Below are 16,043 nucleotides of genomic sequence, written 5' to 3' on the forward strand. Positions count from 1 at the left end.
GAATGGAAGCAAAAGGTGGAGCCCACAAGATAATGGAAAAGATAAACTAGAAATGAGATATAGTTTTACCACATATGCCACAAGAATACGATTAACTTTTGTGCCCTATACAGTTTTTTATGCATCGAATTAATTCTTAAATTTTAGATGCTTATATGTCCAAGTTCCCTATGCTGTCTATGATAAGAGGCCTTTTGAGCCTCCACAGAGGCTCATTTGCACAAGTAATTTGCTCCTCCTAGTGGTCTTGGCTGATACTCTCGCTGTTCCAGAGAACTAAAAGGCATTTATTTTAGGGAAACTGGTCTACAGGCAGCTAAAAAGTCTTAAGACTGGATTACATGCTTATAAATTATTAAATTATTATTAAATAATTCTAATTATTTTTCCCTAAAGTCAAGTAAATACATAAATACTTGCTGAAAGTGTATTTTGGCTACACTCTAGAGACTACACAGGAAGGAAAAAACAGAGTAACGCAGAAACGCCAATAAAGTGAGAAACATGGACTCTCAATGTTGCATTAGGGTGAGGAAAGCCTACCAAGGCAGGTATTCTGGGATACAAATACACACTCCCGCACTGCGTTCCACAAGGTGACTGTTTCTTCACAGAAAGGGTGTTAAGCGTTGGAATGGGCTGCCCTGGGAGGTGATGGAGTCATCTACTTAGAGGTGTTTAAGAAAAGTCTGGAATGTGGTGCTTAGTGCCATGGTCTTGTTAACATGGTGGTGTTTGGTCACAGGTTGGACTTGATGATCTCAGAGGTCTTTTCCAACCTAATCGATTCTGTGATTCTATCTAATGTAATCAGATTAGCTCCTGAGCGCACTGCAACAACTCTGACCGGAACATCCATACACATAAGTATCTGAAGGGAGGGTGTGACCCGGACCATGGGGCACAAGGATTTAACTTTGCCCTATGTGTAATACAGGAGATCCCTGCCCGGAGCCCTGCCTGGCTCGGCAGCGCCTGCACGGCCAGAGCATAAAACATCTCCTGAGGAGCGACTGAGGGAGCTGGGGTTGCTTAGCCTGGAGAAAATGAGGCTCCTACATCTCATCGCTCTCTACAGCTGCCTGAAAGGAGGCTGGAATGGGATGGGGGTCGATCTCTTCAGCAGTTCCCGCAGTGACAGAACAAGAGGAAATGGCCTGAAACTGAGACAGGGAAAATTCAGATTAGATATTTGAAAAAAATGTTCTCTGTTGGTGTGCTGAGGCATTGGAATGGGCTGTCCCAACACCAGGGAGGTGTTGGAGTCACCTTCCCTGGACGTATTTAAGAGGTGTCTGGATCTGGGGCGCAGGGTGCTGCGGGGGTTACAGTGGCAGTGCCGGGGGGCGGTAGGGATAGCGTGACCTTGCACGTCTCTCCCCCTTTCCATGACCCCAGCATTCCCTAATCCCCCCTCTTCATGACCCCGGGATTCCCTGATCCCCCCCTCTCCATGACCCCAGGACTCTCTAATCCTCCCCCTCTCCATGACCCCAGCATTCCCTAATCCCCCCTCTCCATGGCCCCAGCACTCCCTAATCCCCCCCTCTCCATGACCCCAGCATTCCCTAATCCCCCCTCTCCATGACCCCAGCATTCCCTAATCCCCCCTCTCCACGACCCCAGCATTCCCTAATCCCCCGCTCTCCATGACCTCAGGACTCCCTAATCCCCCGCTCCAGGGAACGAGGGCGGCTCGTGCTCGTCACGGGGCGTGCGCCCACCTGCCCGCTGTGCCGCCGAGTGCGCAGGCGCGGTGCGGGTGACGCGCGGCGGTGCCGGCGGAGCGGGCGCCATGGCGGTGAACTACAGCGCCAAGGAGGAGGCGGACGGGCACCCCTCGGGCGGCGTCGGCGTCCCGGGCGGCGGCACCGTGGGCGGCGGCGGCGGGGGGGGTGCCGTGAAGACCCGCAAGCCCGACAACACAGCGTTCAAGCAGCAGCGGCTGCCGGCCTGGCAGCCCATCCTGACGGCGGGCACGGTGCTGCCGGCCTTCTTCATCATCGGCCTCATCTTCATCCCCATAGGCATCGGCATCTTCGTCACCTCCAACAACATCCGCGAGTACGAGGTGCGCGGGGCGGTGGTGCCCGGGCGGGGGTCCGGGAGCCCCCGGGGGACAGTGCTGGGATCGCCTGCCCCAGGCCGTCTGCGCCTCCCCCGAAATGCGGCCCCGGCCCGTCCTGCCGGGACGGGCGAGACCCAGGGGGGTTCTGTGCGGAGCCCACACGGTTCCCGGGCGGTTCCGATCGGGGGTCACGCTCGTGGTTGTCAACATTAGTTGCCCTCAGCAGACACCGAGCGTTCGGAGTCGCCTCCGCATAGACGGTGTCCCTCCTACCAGCCTTGCCGGTGCTCCCGAGGGAGCTTCCGGGGAAGTTGCTGCCAGCGTTTAATCGACACAACCCAGCAAGTTTTTTTGTCTTTAGTATGTGCATCATCATTGGCGTAGCTTGTGGTGGTGGATTATATATCTTCAAATGTTCCAAAGTAATTGTATTCTCAGGACAAAGCTCTGTGTTGAGTGTATCGCTGTAGTTCTTACGTGCGCTGATGATACAATGTTTCAGATCTCCGTGGAAGACCAGGGTATCGGGAATAAACCTGGATCGAAGAGAGTGGCTTTTTCTAATTAAACTTAAAAACCTTGACTTGTTTAGGTCTGATAATTATCCAGGCTATTGCTGTGAAAAGTTGCTGAATGTTAGCTGGAAGTGGAACTGTGTATCACAGGTTGATCCATTTGATAACAGAATCACTTTGTGTTGTTAGGAAGGAAGCAACTCCCAGGGCTTAGGAACAGCCTTGAGAAGCAAATTGAAGGCTGTGATTAGTTTCAGTGAGGTAATGTGACAGAGACTGATTGTAGAGAAAAACGTGTTTGTTGGATTATTGTGTTGGAGAACATGACTGTTTGTGGATCAGATCATTGTAGTTAGAATCATGGAATCACAGAATCAACTGGGTTGGAAAAGACCTCCAGTTACTGGAGGTATGCTACCACTTTCATATAAGGAGTGTTCAGGACAGTGGCTTAATTACTGGTAACAACGTGGCAGTGAAGCCCGATTAACTAAAGAAATCTTGAGGCAGGTAATGAATGGTATTTTCATATTTCTGTTAAAATACAAATGTTAGAATAAAACCGGTTTAATTTTCATTTTCCTTTTATGTTAAGAACTAAAATTCCAGTCAAGGAGAAAAGCAGAAGGGGAAGAAAATAAAGCTGAAGTGTATTTTACAGTGTCTAAATTTGTAGTTAAGCATATTTTTTGAAAAGAAGTTGCATCTTGTGTCAAGGTTTGGGGTTATGATGAACATCTGAAAATTGACAGAAGTGCCTCGAGAACATGGCCAAGCTGTCCTGGGCATGTAGATTTTTAAATTGTCATGTTATAGCCATATTTAAGGTAAATACAATCCCATGTTTTCAACATGACACTCATTGGAGAGAAGTAAAAAAATATCCTCATTAACTCTAACTTTTTGACAACTGCATTTAACATAGTCATTTCTATAGTAAAGCAATAGTCTTAGATCATAATGATTGTAAGGTAAATACAGTTGGAAAAATATATCTTGTTTTTCATTATGACTGAATCTGCATTGATCTGTAGGGACAAGAAATGCATCAGTTTTGCTGCTATATGCATATATAAAATTTCTGTGGACTGTTGTTGCTTAGCAGCTCAGTCATTTACTCCTGGTAAGGTCCAGTAGAAGCCAAAAAGTAGCTGTTCCCACTCAATGTTCAGCACAGAAATCATAGGAGAGCTGGGAGAATGACTGAGGCTCCCCTGCTCAATCAAGTTGCACATATACAGCAGTAGTAACCAGTTGTAGGGGAAACCAGTTGGCAGGTGCTGGCCTTCAATCCTGTCAAATTTCAGGTTCAAGACTGGAAGGGGTTTCATTGTTTGTTTTGCTGTGTGGGTTCACTCTTCTATCATTCACCTCATGAAGTTCTCAAAAGTCCAACTGCTAGGCTTTCGTGAGGACAGGAGGGACAGAGTCTCTGCCTTCTGGGAGTGTGGTTAGTCAGAATGGGGACACTTGAGTTCTGTTCCCTGATTCTCATATGTGTTTTATTAAGTGCTTATCGGGTGAGATTATAATTTTAAAGGCAGCGGAATTTTGGAGGAAAAAAGTTTAAATCAAAAAAGGCTTTACAGTTGCAGCAATAAAACATAAAGCATTTTACAGGCCAACATTTTGGCTTTGAACATGAGCGAGGGGTGCAGTTTAAGACACTGCTATCCACCTATATGCATAGCTGACGTATGTCCCTTCTTAGAATGCTGCCTTTTGTTATAACCTCCAAATGTTATTCATAAATAGCTGTAAATTTAGCTGTAAGAGACAACACTGAAGCTTTTCAGAAGCTAAAAGCAGTGACTAAGCTTTTCAAGAAATGTAATCAGGGGAGGAAGCAGAGGTAGTTATTTACACCTACCTTCTAGGCAATAGCATACTTCTTAAGTGTGTGTGTGTGCACATATGTGTATGTCTGTAAACTTAGAGTACTGGAATCGAATAGGATGTGTAATTTATAACACTGATATACATACTGAAATTCAAGTCACCCTTTCCTGGAACAGGATATTGCAGGCATCACCATCTCTGTGAACTGTGCTGTTCTCATACAGGTACAAGGACTGACCAGCAAAATGTACCTCTTCCATTGATTTCCTACGTTAAGTGCTCTTGAATTCAAATGTGGCAGACTTCCAACAGCTTAGGTGTACTAGGATTATAGCATAGTAATGTGTGATAAAAGTTGAGGAATATCCAAAACATTACCCATGCAGAAAAGAAATCTTCGTGCTGTAACTGCTGCTGTGAAATGCATAATGGTAATTAAAAAACCAGATTGACTGAAGGCATGGCTATGAATGGAGAACTGGAAGTAAGTAGATTATTGTTGCGTACATCTTCAGCCTTGTGTGCAGTTCTGGTGGCCTCTTCTCAAAAAATAATACAAAACTTAATAAAACCTACAGAGAGGAACAGCAAAGAGGACCAGAGTTACAGGATGCCTTTTATACAAGAAGTGGTTAAGCAGAGCAAGATAAACATGTGATAGCATATGTAGTCTACAAAGCACAAACGGTTTGGAGAATATGTGTATGCAAGAGTTACATTATTTCTGTACTGCATATGCGTAAATCAACTGACAAAGACATTCACAGATTGAAAAGCCATTGGTGTGGGATAACTTGGATAAACCCAATGTCATTAAATCAGCAGTTGTTGGCAGGGGCTCATGGTGTGGAGTTGTCATACTTAGCTGCTGGCTGATCCCAGGGGAATAGAAGGTGGGGTCAGGTGGGTTCCTGCTGTGGACTCCAAAGTCACTCCTTCAGTTGTCAGAGAGATTTTGTTATTTTGTCAAGAGGTGAAGATGGATACCTTTATCCCTTTAAATAAACTCTCTGTTGAATGTAACCGGTAAATATGGATGCAGAAAAAAACCCACTTGTGTTGGCAGCTACTGTACAGGAAAGCTCTTTTGGATAGCATAGAAGCTGGCAGCAGTTGTTAGAAGCATGGTTCTGCTTCAATATACATCAGTATCATGCTCCACAGAATTTAGTTGATTATGTTTTTAGAAGTGAAGTATTTAGGTCTTTTGCAACCTTGGAGTTTATTCTTGATCTAAAATTTCTCCACACATTGGAGAACGGGCTCAAGATACAGGGTTTTAATTTCTCTCTAAAGGAAATGCTTGCTTCAGCTTACTTTAGCAGAACACACCCGCCCCTGAGTTAGCCTTGAACAAATGAGGTGCATTGTTCATTTAGAGCAGTGGTCTGTCTGTCTGCTGTAGCCAAACAGAGCTGTTCAGGGCTCTGCAGCAGTGCTATTTCTAGATCAGCATAAACTCAGAATCTTGTTGAGCTGAGGAATAAAGATTATGTGATCCTCTCTCTCCCTCTGCCAGCTAATAGCTTCTGAAGCTGTCTCGTTTCAACCAGGCTCATTAGGGTGTAGTCTGGTCTGTCGGAAATCTGGCAGCAGAGCAGATTCCAATAAAAGCGCTGATGGAAGGGTTTCAACTCAATATATACTGAAGGAATCACAGGAAGAGAGACCTTGAGGAAGATCTAGAGGAAAATAGACTTCATGTGTTTCCTGAACCTTGAAACTGCGTGTTTGTTTTAGCTAACCTTAATATGGGTATTAGGACAGATGATAAATCACTAATTCTTGGTAATGCCTTTCTCTACAAACATAAATCAGGACAAATCATTTGCAGCAGCCTTTCATAAAACTCTACAGGTGTAGTTTAAAATGCTACTACCATTAAACATTTTTTTGTCATAATTTGCTATATATTGCGCCAGTCTGAGTCTTAAATTCTAAAATAGGAAGTTCAAACTAAGTATAAAAATATATTGTTTATGGGCAGATGGAAGGTTGCTCCAGCTACTCTTGCTGGAGCTACACGAGAGAGAGCTAATGTGGTCAGGCCACTTGAGTTGGCTTGGACTGTAGGGTGAGCTCGTGGCTGCTGAGGGTATGTTATGAATACTATCCAGGTAGCCTGACTGTACAGATTTCAAATAATGGCTTACTTTTTGAGCTACACTGTTAAAACCAGATAAAATTGTATAAGCCAGATGAATACTGATCATCTTTCTTGTCCGTTTACTGGTTATTTTACCGTTCCTTCCCTATTTTAGGATAATTTTGGGGCATTAAGTGATTTTTTAATTTGTTTTTAACCTTCTGAGTAATCAGGTGGCTAAAAATGGTCAACAAAGCAAGTTTTCTAATACAGATCTTTTCTTATTAAATACCTAGACTTTTAAAAGCTTAAGCTCTCTGTAAAGCTTGTAAAAGCTGAGATCTGTGTATCATACAGTGTGTGTGTTTGGAAACATGTTGTCTGAGTGTCTGCTGTTTGTGTTTTGGTCTGGGTTGTTTGTTTGGTTTTTTGTTTGGTTTGTGGGGGTTTTTTTGTTGTTTTTGTTTGGTTTTGCCCCAGCAGTAATCTCACCTCTGTCTTAAATTTATTTGAGTCTGAAATCAAGGATATAGTCAGAATCACAAAATTCTTTACAGAATCACAGAATGGTTAAGGTTGGAAAGCACCTCTTGAGATTGTCAGATAGCCCTGAATGGGCTTTTGGTGTTGAGGTGTAATATGATTTCAAAATAAATGCCACAAAAATCCTCTGACTTATTAATAATTTTTCTTTATTCTCCCATTGTAAACAGATTGACTACACGGGAACAGAGCCTTCTAGTCCCTGCAACAAATGCTTAAATGTGTCCTGGGACAGCACACCACCTTGTACTTGCACCATCAACTTCACACTGGAACATTCATTTGAGGTATGTTGCCCTGTGTGCAGAGTGAAATTAGAATGATATATATGATCTATTTCCTGTTCAAAATGAAAGCTTTATCACTTAAGTGTTTTATTTCCCCTATTTTAAAGGATTATTTCTAGTTCTCCTATGAACTTGGATCTAATTTTTGTGTCCCCTTTTTCATTAGAAGGTGTGAGATGTTTCTTAATGCCTCTGTTTATCTGGAAATGTAAAATATTAAATGGAATGCTTGTGTTTTACATGTTCAGAGTTACTGTATGTGTCATACAGCTGGAGAGTAGATGAGCTATTCCTGCATGGTTTACATTAATTGTTCAACAAGAATTGGAAATACCAGATATGTGCTTTCTGACAAATTGGAGGCAAATGAGGCTTATGGGTTCTACATTGGACAGGACGGGTGTTGGGATTAGTACTGGTGAATATCATTCAGATAGTTTGTGGCATGTTTATACTGTTTGACTTTAGGCTGCCAGGCTTATGATAGGATAGTACTCTCATGTACTCTTTGTGAAGAAAGGATTGAGGCTCTTACTTCATGAATGTTGCTGTAAAAATGGAGTTTAAGAGCTTAAAACTGAAGGTTTTTGTGAATAAAAGATCCCCTCTTTCCCCATCTTGCTTTTTGTAGAGCAACGTATTCATGTATTACGGACTTTCCAACTTCTACCAAAACCACCGTCGTTACGTGAAATCTCGAGATGACAGCCAGCTAAATGGAGACAACAGTTCGTTACTTGTAGGTATTCATAAGCAACTAAGTTCTGACTACTGCATAAATCACCACACAGTATTTAGTTAATGGTCATGAGGTACTAAATTGGAATCTTGTTTACTGAAAATAACTGTAAAATAATATAAAATTCATGGTGATCATTTTATTAAAAAGACAGCAGTGTAGTACTTGCAATCACTTCTCACATTTAAATAGTTTTAAACTCTCTTGTTGTCTTGCTACCTGTCTGTACTCATTCTGTTTGAAGCTTTCATTTTCAGCATAACATAACATTCAGTTACCTAGCGTTTGGTTGGGGTATTGCAACTAAATATAATTTGTATGGATTCTGGTTCAATATTGAACAGCAATATTGGAAAGTATCAGTACTGTATATTCTGTTCAAGGCACTATAATGTTTAGGGCTAGACCTCTCCTTTTCATAATTTTTATGAAGAGTGGAAATAACAGTTGAGTTATTGCTCCAGCAAGAATAATTCTCTTCTTTTACCAGTAAACTTTAAAAAGGGGGAGAGTTTCAAGAGGCAATATTAGATGACTGACAGAGTTTTGTGGGGGGCTTCTTCGTCTTCCACTTTGACATGCTGTTGGAGTTCTTGCAACATCTTGTGTTTTATGTTATGCTTGGTTTCTTCTAACGGTCTTACTTTGTATAACACTGATGAATATTCAGATAAAACCCTTTAATAAAAGAGTACTTCATGTTGGACAGCTGTTTTTATTAAACTATGAAAGTTGTAATAGCTTCCAAGAAAAGCCTTATTTTTACTATGACCACCATGGCATTCTGACTTTATTCATGTTTTTCTTAGATTTTGTTCCTGCTTGTAAGATAAAAATTAATCATGCTAACAAGCATTGAATTCTGAAATATTTGTAAATAATCTGACTTGTGAAAAGATTATTTTGTGGTACATTTAAGATGTGCACATTAGAGGTACTGTAGTAGAAACCAGGTTAGTTGGATAAACCAGTGCAGACTCATCTGCCTTTCTTCTTTCTATCAGAATCCAAGTAAGGAATGTGAGCCTTACCGCACAAATGAGGACAAACCCATTGCTCCTTGTGGAGCTATTGCCAACAGTATGTTTAATGGTATGGTAATACTTTTAAGTTATCATTTAGATGGTTCTGTGATATAGTGTATGTTTTGTGTTGTGTTGCAAATTATTCTGAGTAAAGACATCAGGGGCTTTTTTGTTTTGAATTAACACATTTTCATTGTTCAGAATAAAATAAATATCTTTTGCTGCTGTTGCTTTATTCAAAATTGCTATGAGAATTAATTGTATCTCATAGCACACAAAGGATGGAAATACCTGTTGTGAGAAGCTGCTACTGCTATGGAGTAGAAACGTAGATATCATATATGGATAATATGCCGCTATATGATATACACTGATTTTATAGAACAGCTTGTGATTGTGGCAGGCAGGTAGTAACTGCCTTGTCCAGTGTTTTTGGTTTTGTTTTCTCCTCGAGGTAATTGTTTCGCTGCCTGTCAGGATCGTCTGTCTAATGAAAGTATCTTCAGCTGGTTTTCTAATTTGGTTTTGTCTTTAGATACATTGGAGTTATACCGGATTGATAATGACACAAGGACTCCAATTACTTTGATTAAAAAAGGCATCGCATGGTGGACAGATAAAAATGTAAAGTTCAGGAATCCTACAGGAGATGGAAACAACTTAACTGCACTTTTCCAAGGTAACAAAAAAAAAAAAAAAGGTGAAATTTTAAGAATAACAAAACACTTCAAAGCACATTTTGATTCCAGTGAGTTTTGCCTCACTAACATTTTACTGAATGTGTTAATTAAATATGGTTCTCTGAAGAAATCCAAGTTAAGGACTACTCCGCTATTTAGAAAAGTTGCCTTTAAGTAATGAAAGCTGCAAGTCTCAGTTTCCTGTGAAAGCGTTTGGTTTTAATCTTTACTGTGATCATTAATTATTTTGTTAAATTTCTGAATACCTTGAATACTAAAAAAAGTGTAATATGTGCACTGCTGGGGTTTAACCCCAGTTGGCAACTAAGCATCAAACTAGCTAAACAAATAATCAAACAACCACCAAAAAACACAAGAAAGAGAGGGGGAGATAAAACCAAAGAAAAACAAGTAATGCAAAAGAAAAGAGTTGCTTACCATCATCTGAGGCCCTGAGCAAAGGCAGCCCCTGTACCCTCCAATTTGTATTGCTGAGCCTGATGCCACATGGTGTGGGATATTCCATTGGTCAGCTGGAGTCAGCTCTCCAGTCTGTGCCCCCTCCTGGTCTCTCATGGGCCCCCAGCCTTCTCGCTGGTGGGATGGGGTGAGAAGCAGAACAGGTCTTGATGCTGTGCAAATACTGCTCAGCAATAGTGGAAACATCCCTGTGTTATCAACACTTGTTCCCAGCACAAATCCAAAACGTTCTTCCATATCAGCTACTGTGAAGAAATTTAACTTTATCCCAGTCAAGACCAGTACAACTTCTATAATGCTTGGATTTAACTTGTAAAGAAATCCTGCAGTTGTTAAATGAAACTCTTCATATGGAGTATTCCTTTAAATGTTTCTACTGCTAAATTGTATTAAGTTTTTTAAAAACTGATTCCTTTTTGCGATTAGAAGGAATGATGTCTCTCGTTCATTAGGTTATATACCATTTGGCAAATCAAAGTTTCCTTTGGCTACTGTGTCTGAAAATAGTCTTGGGCTCTAAGAGTATGTGTGCTTATGCAAGGTATACAATAACTTCATGTTTAACCTGATGTGGGTTTGTTGCTTAGTCATAGCCAAATTACATGTTGTCAATGTGATGGCTACCCTTGGAAAAGCAGATACCTTACCCTAATGCAATGTGGAATTGTATTTCCAATTACATTAGCAAAAGCATTTGTACATAATCTAAAATACTGTACACAATTTTACTTGCTTGTGGTTCAGGAAAGGGTGCTCAAACTCTACCATATGAGCAGAGAAGCTGTTGTCATAATGGAGAACTACCTCACAAAGTAGTGCTTTGAGACAAGACTTCCTAGCTGTATAAATGTGTAGGGGAGGCAGAATAGTTTAAACAAATGGACAGTGCTGTCATGAATTAAGCTATTTATTTGTAGAAATGAAACTATTTAAACTGCAAAGTAAAAAGTTCCTAAACAGCCCAGTGTGTTGCAGTAGTAGTGTCAGCCTGTCTGTAAATACTGTTTAGAAGTTAATATGTTTTTTTGTAATATTAGAATGAATTTTGATGAACCAATGTGTTACTCAGTCCTGTATTTGAAATACTTTGTTTTGTTGTTTGTTTGTTTGTTTGTTTTTTTAATCCTAGGCACAACAAAACCTGTGAACTGGCCCAAGCCAGTGTACATGCTGGACTCAGAGCCTGACAACAATGGCTTTATCAACGAGGACTTCATCGTGTGGATGCGTACTGCTGCTCTGCCAACCTTCCGCAAGCTGTATCGTCTCATTGAAAGGAAGAACAACTTACAGCCCACCTTACAGGCTGGAAACTACTCTTTGGATATTGCATACAGTATCCTTTGAAAAGCCATTGAAAGCAGCTAAGGGCCTTATACACGGGCGTATATTTGCAAGTTCAGTTTCTTATTACCATCTCTGAAAAAAGATGGTATTGAGCTGTAGTTGAAAACTGGTACTGAGAGATGGGTAGAATGTTACCATTTTCTACTTCTGCGCTGGTTTTATAGAAAGTGTAGTTTCATAGTGAGAGGGAAATCAGATTGTTTGGGTGCTGTAAAGGAAATGACAGAAGCATGGAAAAAAAGGAAGAGCAGAGATAGTTGGTAGCCTAGAAATTTGAGAACTGTAACTTCAGGATGAAATGACAATATATGATGAAGGGCAGACTGACTTCGGAGGTTGGAAAAATGCCAGAGATGTGGATCAGGTGGAGATGTGTCACTCTGTTTTGGACAAAGTAAATACTAGGTAGAAGTGCAGGAGACTAGAGGAGGAGGGTTGTCATAGTTACCAACTTCTTCAAATTCAAAAGCACGTAATGATCATTTTTATATAGCTACTGCAGTATTTTCCTTTGCTGCAAAACTGTGGGGACTGCATATAAAACTGAATTAACATAAAGAAAAATTTTGTATATTCAAGAATCAAGACTTACATTTTCCCCACTTTATTGAAGCTGATTTCAAAAGCCCACAAAGTCCTGCATTTATTCTTCCCTTAAAAAGGAGTTAACATCTTCTGGTGTGGCAGTTTTCTTGAGGTAGCTGACAGTGCCTAGTTTAGTCTTAGCCTAAAAAGAACAGCTAAATGTTTCATATTTACAGTTCCAGTATTGAAAGGCAGCAGTTTGTATTTGGAACATGAATGAAATTACCCTAAATTTTCATGTGCCTGACCACATCAAGCTAGGTTTGGAAACTTGCTTCTTGTTTTCCTAAATGTTTTTCAGATTATCCTGTGCACAGTTTTGATGGACGAAAAAGGATGATCCTAAGCACCATCTCATGGATGGGAGGCAAAAATCCCTTTCTGGGAATTGCTTACATCACTGTTGGGTCCATATGCTTCTTCTTAGGAGTGGTATTGCTGATCATTCATCACAAATACGGCAATCGAAACACTAGTGCAGACATTCCCAATTAATCTTGCATTCTGAAAATAAAAGTACTGCATGTGCATCAAGGCCAGTCCAGAATGGATCCAGTTTTTGAAAGATAAATCTCTGCCTCTGTTGCTTCTCAGACCGGGTGCATAATTTTTATCTAAAGCTCCCCTTTCCCATACTGTGGACTAACTCTTGAAAATGACGGGTATACAATTAGCTCCATTGATTGTATCTCTGCCTATGTCAGAAACAATTTTTCTGATGTTTGCCTCTAACTGGGCAGGCCACACGATGCATATAGCTCCTGTTCCCTTGATGCATCTGCTGCTTGTTCACGTGCTGTGTAATGTTGTTATGATTCAGTACATTTAGATTGTATGGAAAAAGACTGTTAAAAGATACTGTATATTGTTAACTTTCCAGAATTCAGGTGTCTGTGCTGTTGAAAGGAAAAGTCAAGTCTTTAAATGTTTTTTTCAATTTACTGTCTTGTGTGCATGGGCTCTTACATTTCTTGCTGAGATTTTAATATATTTATACAAGTTGTTAAATATTTTTCCTGTGTCCTACCCACTTTAAGTGCTGTGTAAAATTCAGCACTCTGGATTCTTTGTATATTTACAATATATGTGCCTGGCCAGTAAACAAACATCCTATGAAGATACCAGAAAACCTATTTGTTAATTATCTGCGCGAGTCTCTTAAAAAGATTGTTCGAAATTGGGACGTTTGTTGCAGGTATAATCTGCTTTTTCTAATTTTCTTTGCATTAAGTCATATCGCATACTAGTTTACTTCTTGTGCTTGCTGGTTTTGCTTTTTATGGGCAGCTCCAAGCATTAATCAAGAAGAACCTAAAAGGTTTTTTTCTGTTGTCAAATTTGGGTGAATTCCTTTTACTGAAGAAGTTTTCTAATTTTCTTAAGGCATATGTATTCTGAGCAGGCTTTGTTGCAAGGGAATTGTATACTTTTTCCTGATTTGGAGTGAACACCACATTAATTTTTTGCGGTGTTAAGGAAGTAAACTATAGAAATTCAAATGTTAAGATGGCCATGACCTGTTTTGCCTGAAATGCAGGTTAAGCTTGCTGTGAAATGTAATTTAATTTAAATATTGCAGTAAGAAGCAATGTGCATCTTGGTGTCTTAACAGAAGGATTCACCTTTAGGTTAATTAAAAGTTAACTGCAATCTGTAAAATACTAATTTTTGGTGACTTTTTTTTTTAGATGATGCACAGAAACTGTAATGTATATGGTGGAGATCACTTTATATGCAACTAGCTTGATAAAATATTGAGTATATTAAAAGAGACCTAATAAATTCTGCAAACCATTTAATAAGAGATTCGGTTTTGTTTTTGAATATACATTTATTTTCATTTGGACGAAAAGACATCATTGAGTGTAAATGCAGTTTTAAGTGAGTTGCATTTCTGGGATTGTGTATTTGTTACAAAAATTCATGGTCCAATATCCTAATCTATGGGCAGGTTTAAACAAGAATTTATCCCATAAACACATGACTGCTTTTACTTAATTACTTGTGTAGCCTAGCAGTTTACATGTGTAAATCTGGGTTAACTGTGGAATGGGGCAGCATTTCCAGTGTGCTAGCTCACCGTAGCTCCATATAATAATTTGTTTGCACAGTACAGTCTGGCAGCACAGGGCTTTCAAATAGGCAGAAGCTTTTTAAGATTTTATTTACAGGGCTGTATCTGTGTTGCTGGAGTTACAGAATACAGTTAATGGACCTTTGTATGTTGTAAGGCAGAAAATTCACAGAACATGTTAAACTGGCTTTTATCTGTTGATTAAAGCTGCTAGTCCAAAATACAGTAAGTGAGCAAGGGGATGTCTCACCATTACTAGATATTAAAATATTTTGATTTTTAAACTTTGTATTTGTCACTTGATGTGCAACTATATTCTGCTTCATTCATAATTCCTGTTTTTTCCAAGTGGGAAAGGCTGGTTTTTTTTGCTTAAAACTAAAACCAAAAAGCTGTTTTTGTCTTCACCTTATAATATTTTTCAATGCCTTACATTTTTTTACTGATTACAGCTGCCAGTGCATCTTTGATCTTCTCAGTGAAATGCACCAGGATGAGAATTGCTGTCTGTTTTTTGTTGCAATTAAGTGGGTTCTCTGAGAGCCTGTAGCAACAAATACATGGGACAGTGTGCCCACGGAGCTTAAAATGCTTAGTATAAGTCAAATTTGTAAACTCTTCCTTCAGTCGTGGTCATTTGTCTTGGTGTCATGTTGATAACTATGGAGATCCTTGGAATTTGTGTTTCTTAGAAGTTGCCCGTATGTCACATGTTCAAAGGTGAAACTACATAATCTCTGGTGCTTCTTAGGGCAGTGTCCCTGTCCAAACGTTCAGTGTCACGTGTCGAATCTGGGTTTGACCACCAGTGACCTGGTTCTTCAGTGACGTCCTTCCCAGGTATTCACTACCAAGCTTCAGAAGTATACCAAGAGCAATACCTCTGCTTTTAGAGCGCTTTCTGAGCCTTACCCAGCTGAGGCAGCGCCCACAGTGTGAGAGATGATAAGCTTACTGGATGGAGGCTGCTGCTGTAATGAGGTTCTTGCTTATAAAATGAGATTTTCATGGAGACAGTATTTTGGGGAAGTAGGATTTGTCTTCAGTGTACACAACAGCTCTCCAGACCAATTCCCTTGTGTGAGAGCAGTTTCTTCTGTTGTCTTGTAAAAATCTACATCCCTGTAACAAAGCAGATTGTCACCTCACGTGTTTTTTTTAACTGCATCAAACTATTTGGGGAGCCGACAGTTGTGCTTTGCTCAGTCAGAGGGATGAGTTCCCACTTTATAATTGAATTGTGAAGGATCCTTCACAGCCTTTGCCTCTTAAGGTCACAGTGGTACTGAAACTAGGTTCAGTACCTAGTTCCCAGTTCAGTACTAGGTTCCCAGCAGCATGGTTGTTCTTTAGTTATGAATATTAAACCTTGAAGGATGTCTTTTTTTTTTTAATAGAAGTGTCTAAGGGAGGAAAGGTCATGCAAGTCTAGGGTCAAATAACATCTGCAAACACACATTATCTGCTCGAATCCATCAAAGAGAGCAATGAACAGGGCTGGTTGGCTTGGATTCACAGGAAGTGTTATTGACTGCACTCTTCTCTCAGATGCCTTATTTGCAGTGGGAAAAAGAGTTACAATATCAATAAGCGGCTTAAGTTGAAGTGAGTGCCTAGTGGAAAAATGTGACTTGTGTCTAAAGCAGAACATACATTCTGTTAACTGTTACTTAAAAAGAGAAGTTACTGGAATGCAACTGCTGAAGACAAAGAACGGTGCATAACCACAGAGTAATCTGAGCTTCAAAGTTCCTGTGACAAGACAATGGTTTCTG

General features: G+C 40.3%; 1 protein-coding gene across 1 annotated transcript; it reads left to right on the plus strand.

Annotated features, from left to right (window-relative positions):
- The first annotated feature begins 1,769 nt into the window (after nucleotides 1–1,769).
- On the plus strand, nucleotides 1,770–13,996 carry TMEM30A (transmembrane protein 30A). The gene is made up of 7 exons (XM_050315680.1): nucleotides 1,770–2,071; nucleotides 7,222–7,338; nucleotides 7,970–8,077; nucleotides 9,082–9,169; nucleotides 9,638–9,781; nucleotides 11,392–11,598; nucleotides 12,496–13,996. Exons 1-7 carry the CDS (start codon nucleotides 1,796–1,798, stop codon nucleotides 12,687–12,689), a joined length of 1,134 nt encoding a protein of 377 aa, XP_050171637.1. The 5' UTR covers nucleotides 1,770–1,795; the 3' UTR covers nucleotides 12,690–13,996.
- Nucleotides 13,997–16,043: the final 2,047 nt, after the last annotated feature.

Source organism: Myiozetetes cayanensis, unplaced genomic scaffold (genome assembly GCF_022539395.1).
Source record: "Myiozetetes cayanensis isolate MyiCay16 unplaced genomic scaffold, myiCay2020 scf2-11, whole genome shotgun sequence".
NCBI lineage: Eukaryota > Metazoa > Chordata > Aves > Passeriformes > Tyrannidae > Myiozetetes > Myiozetetes cayanensis.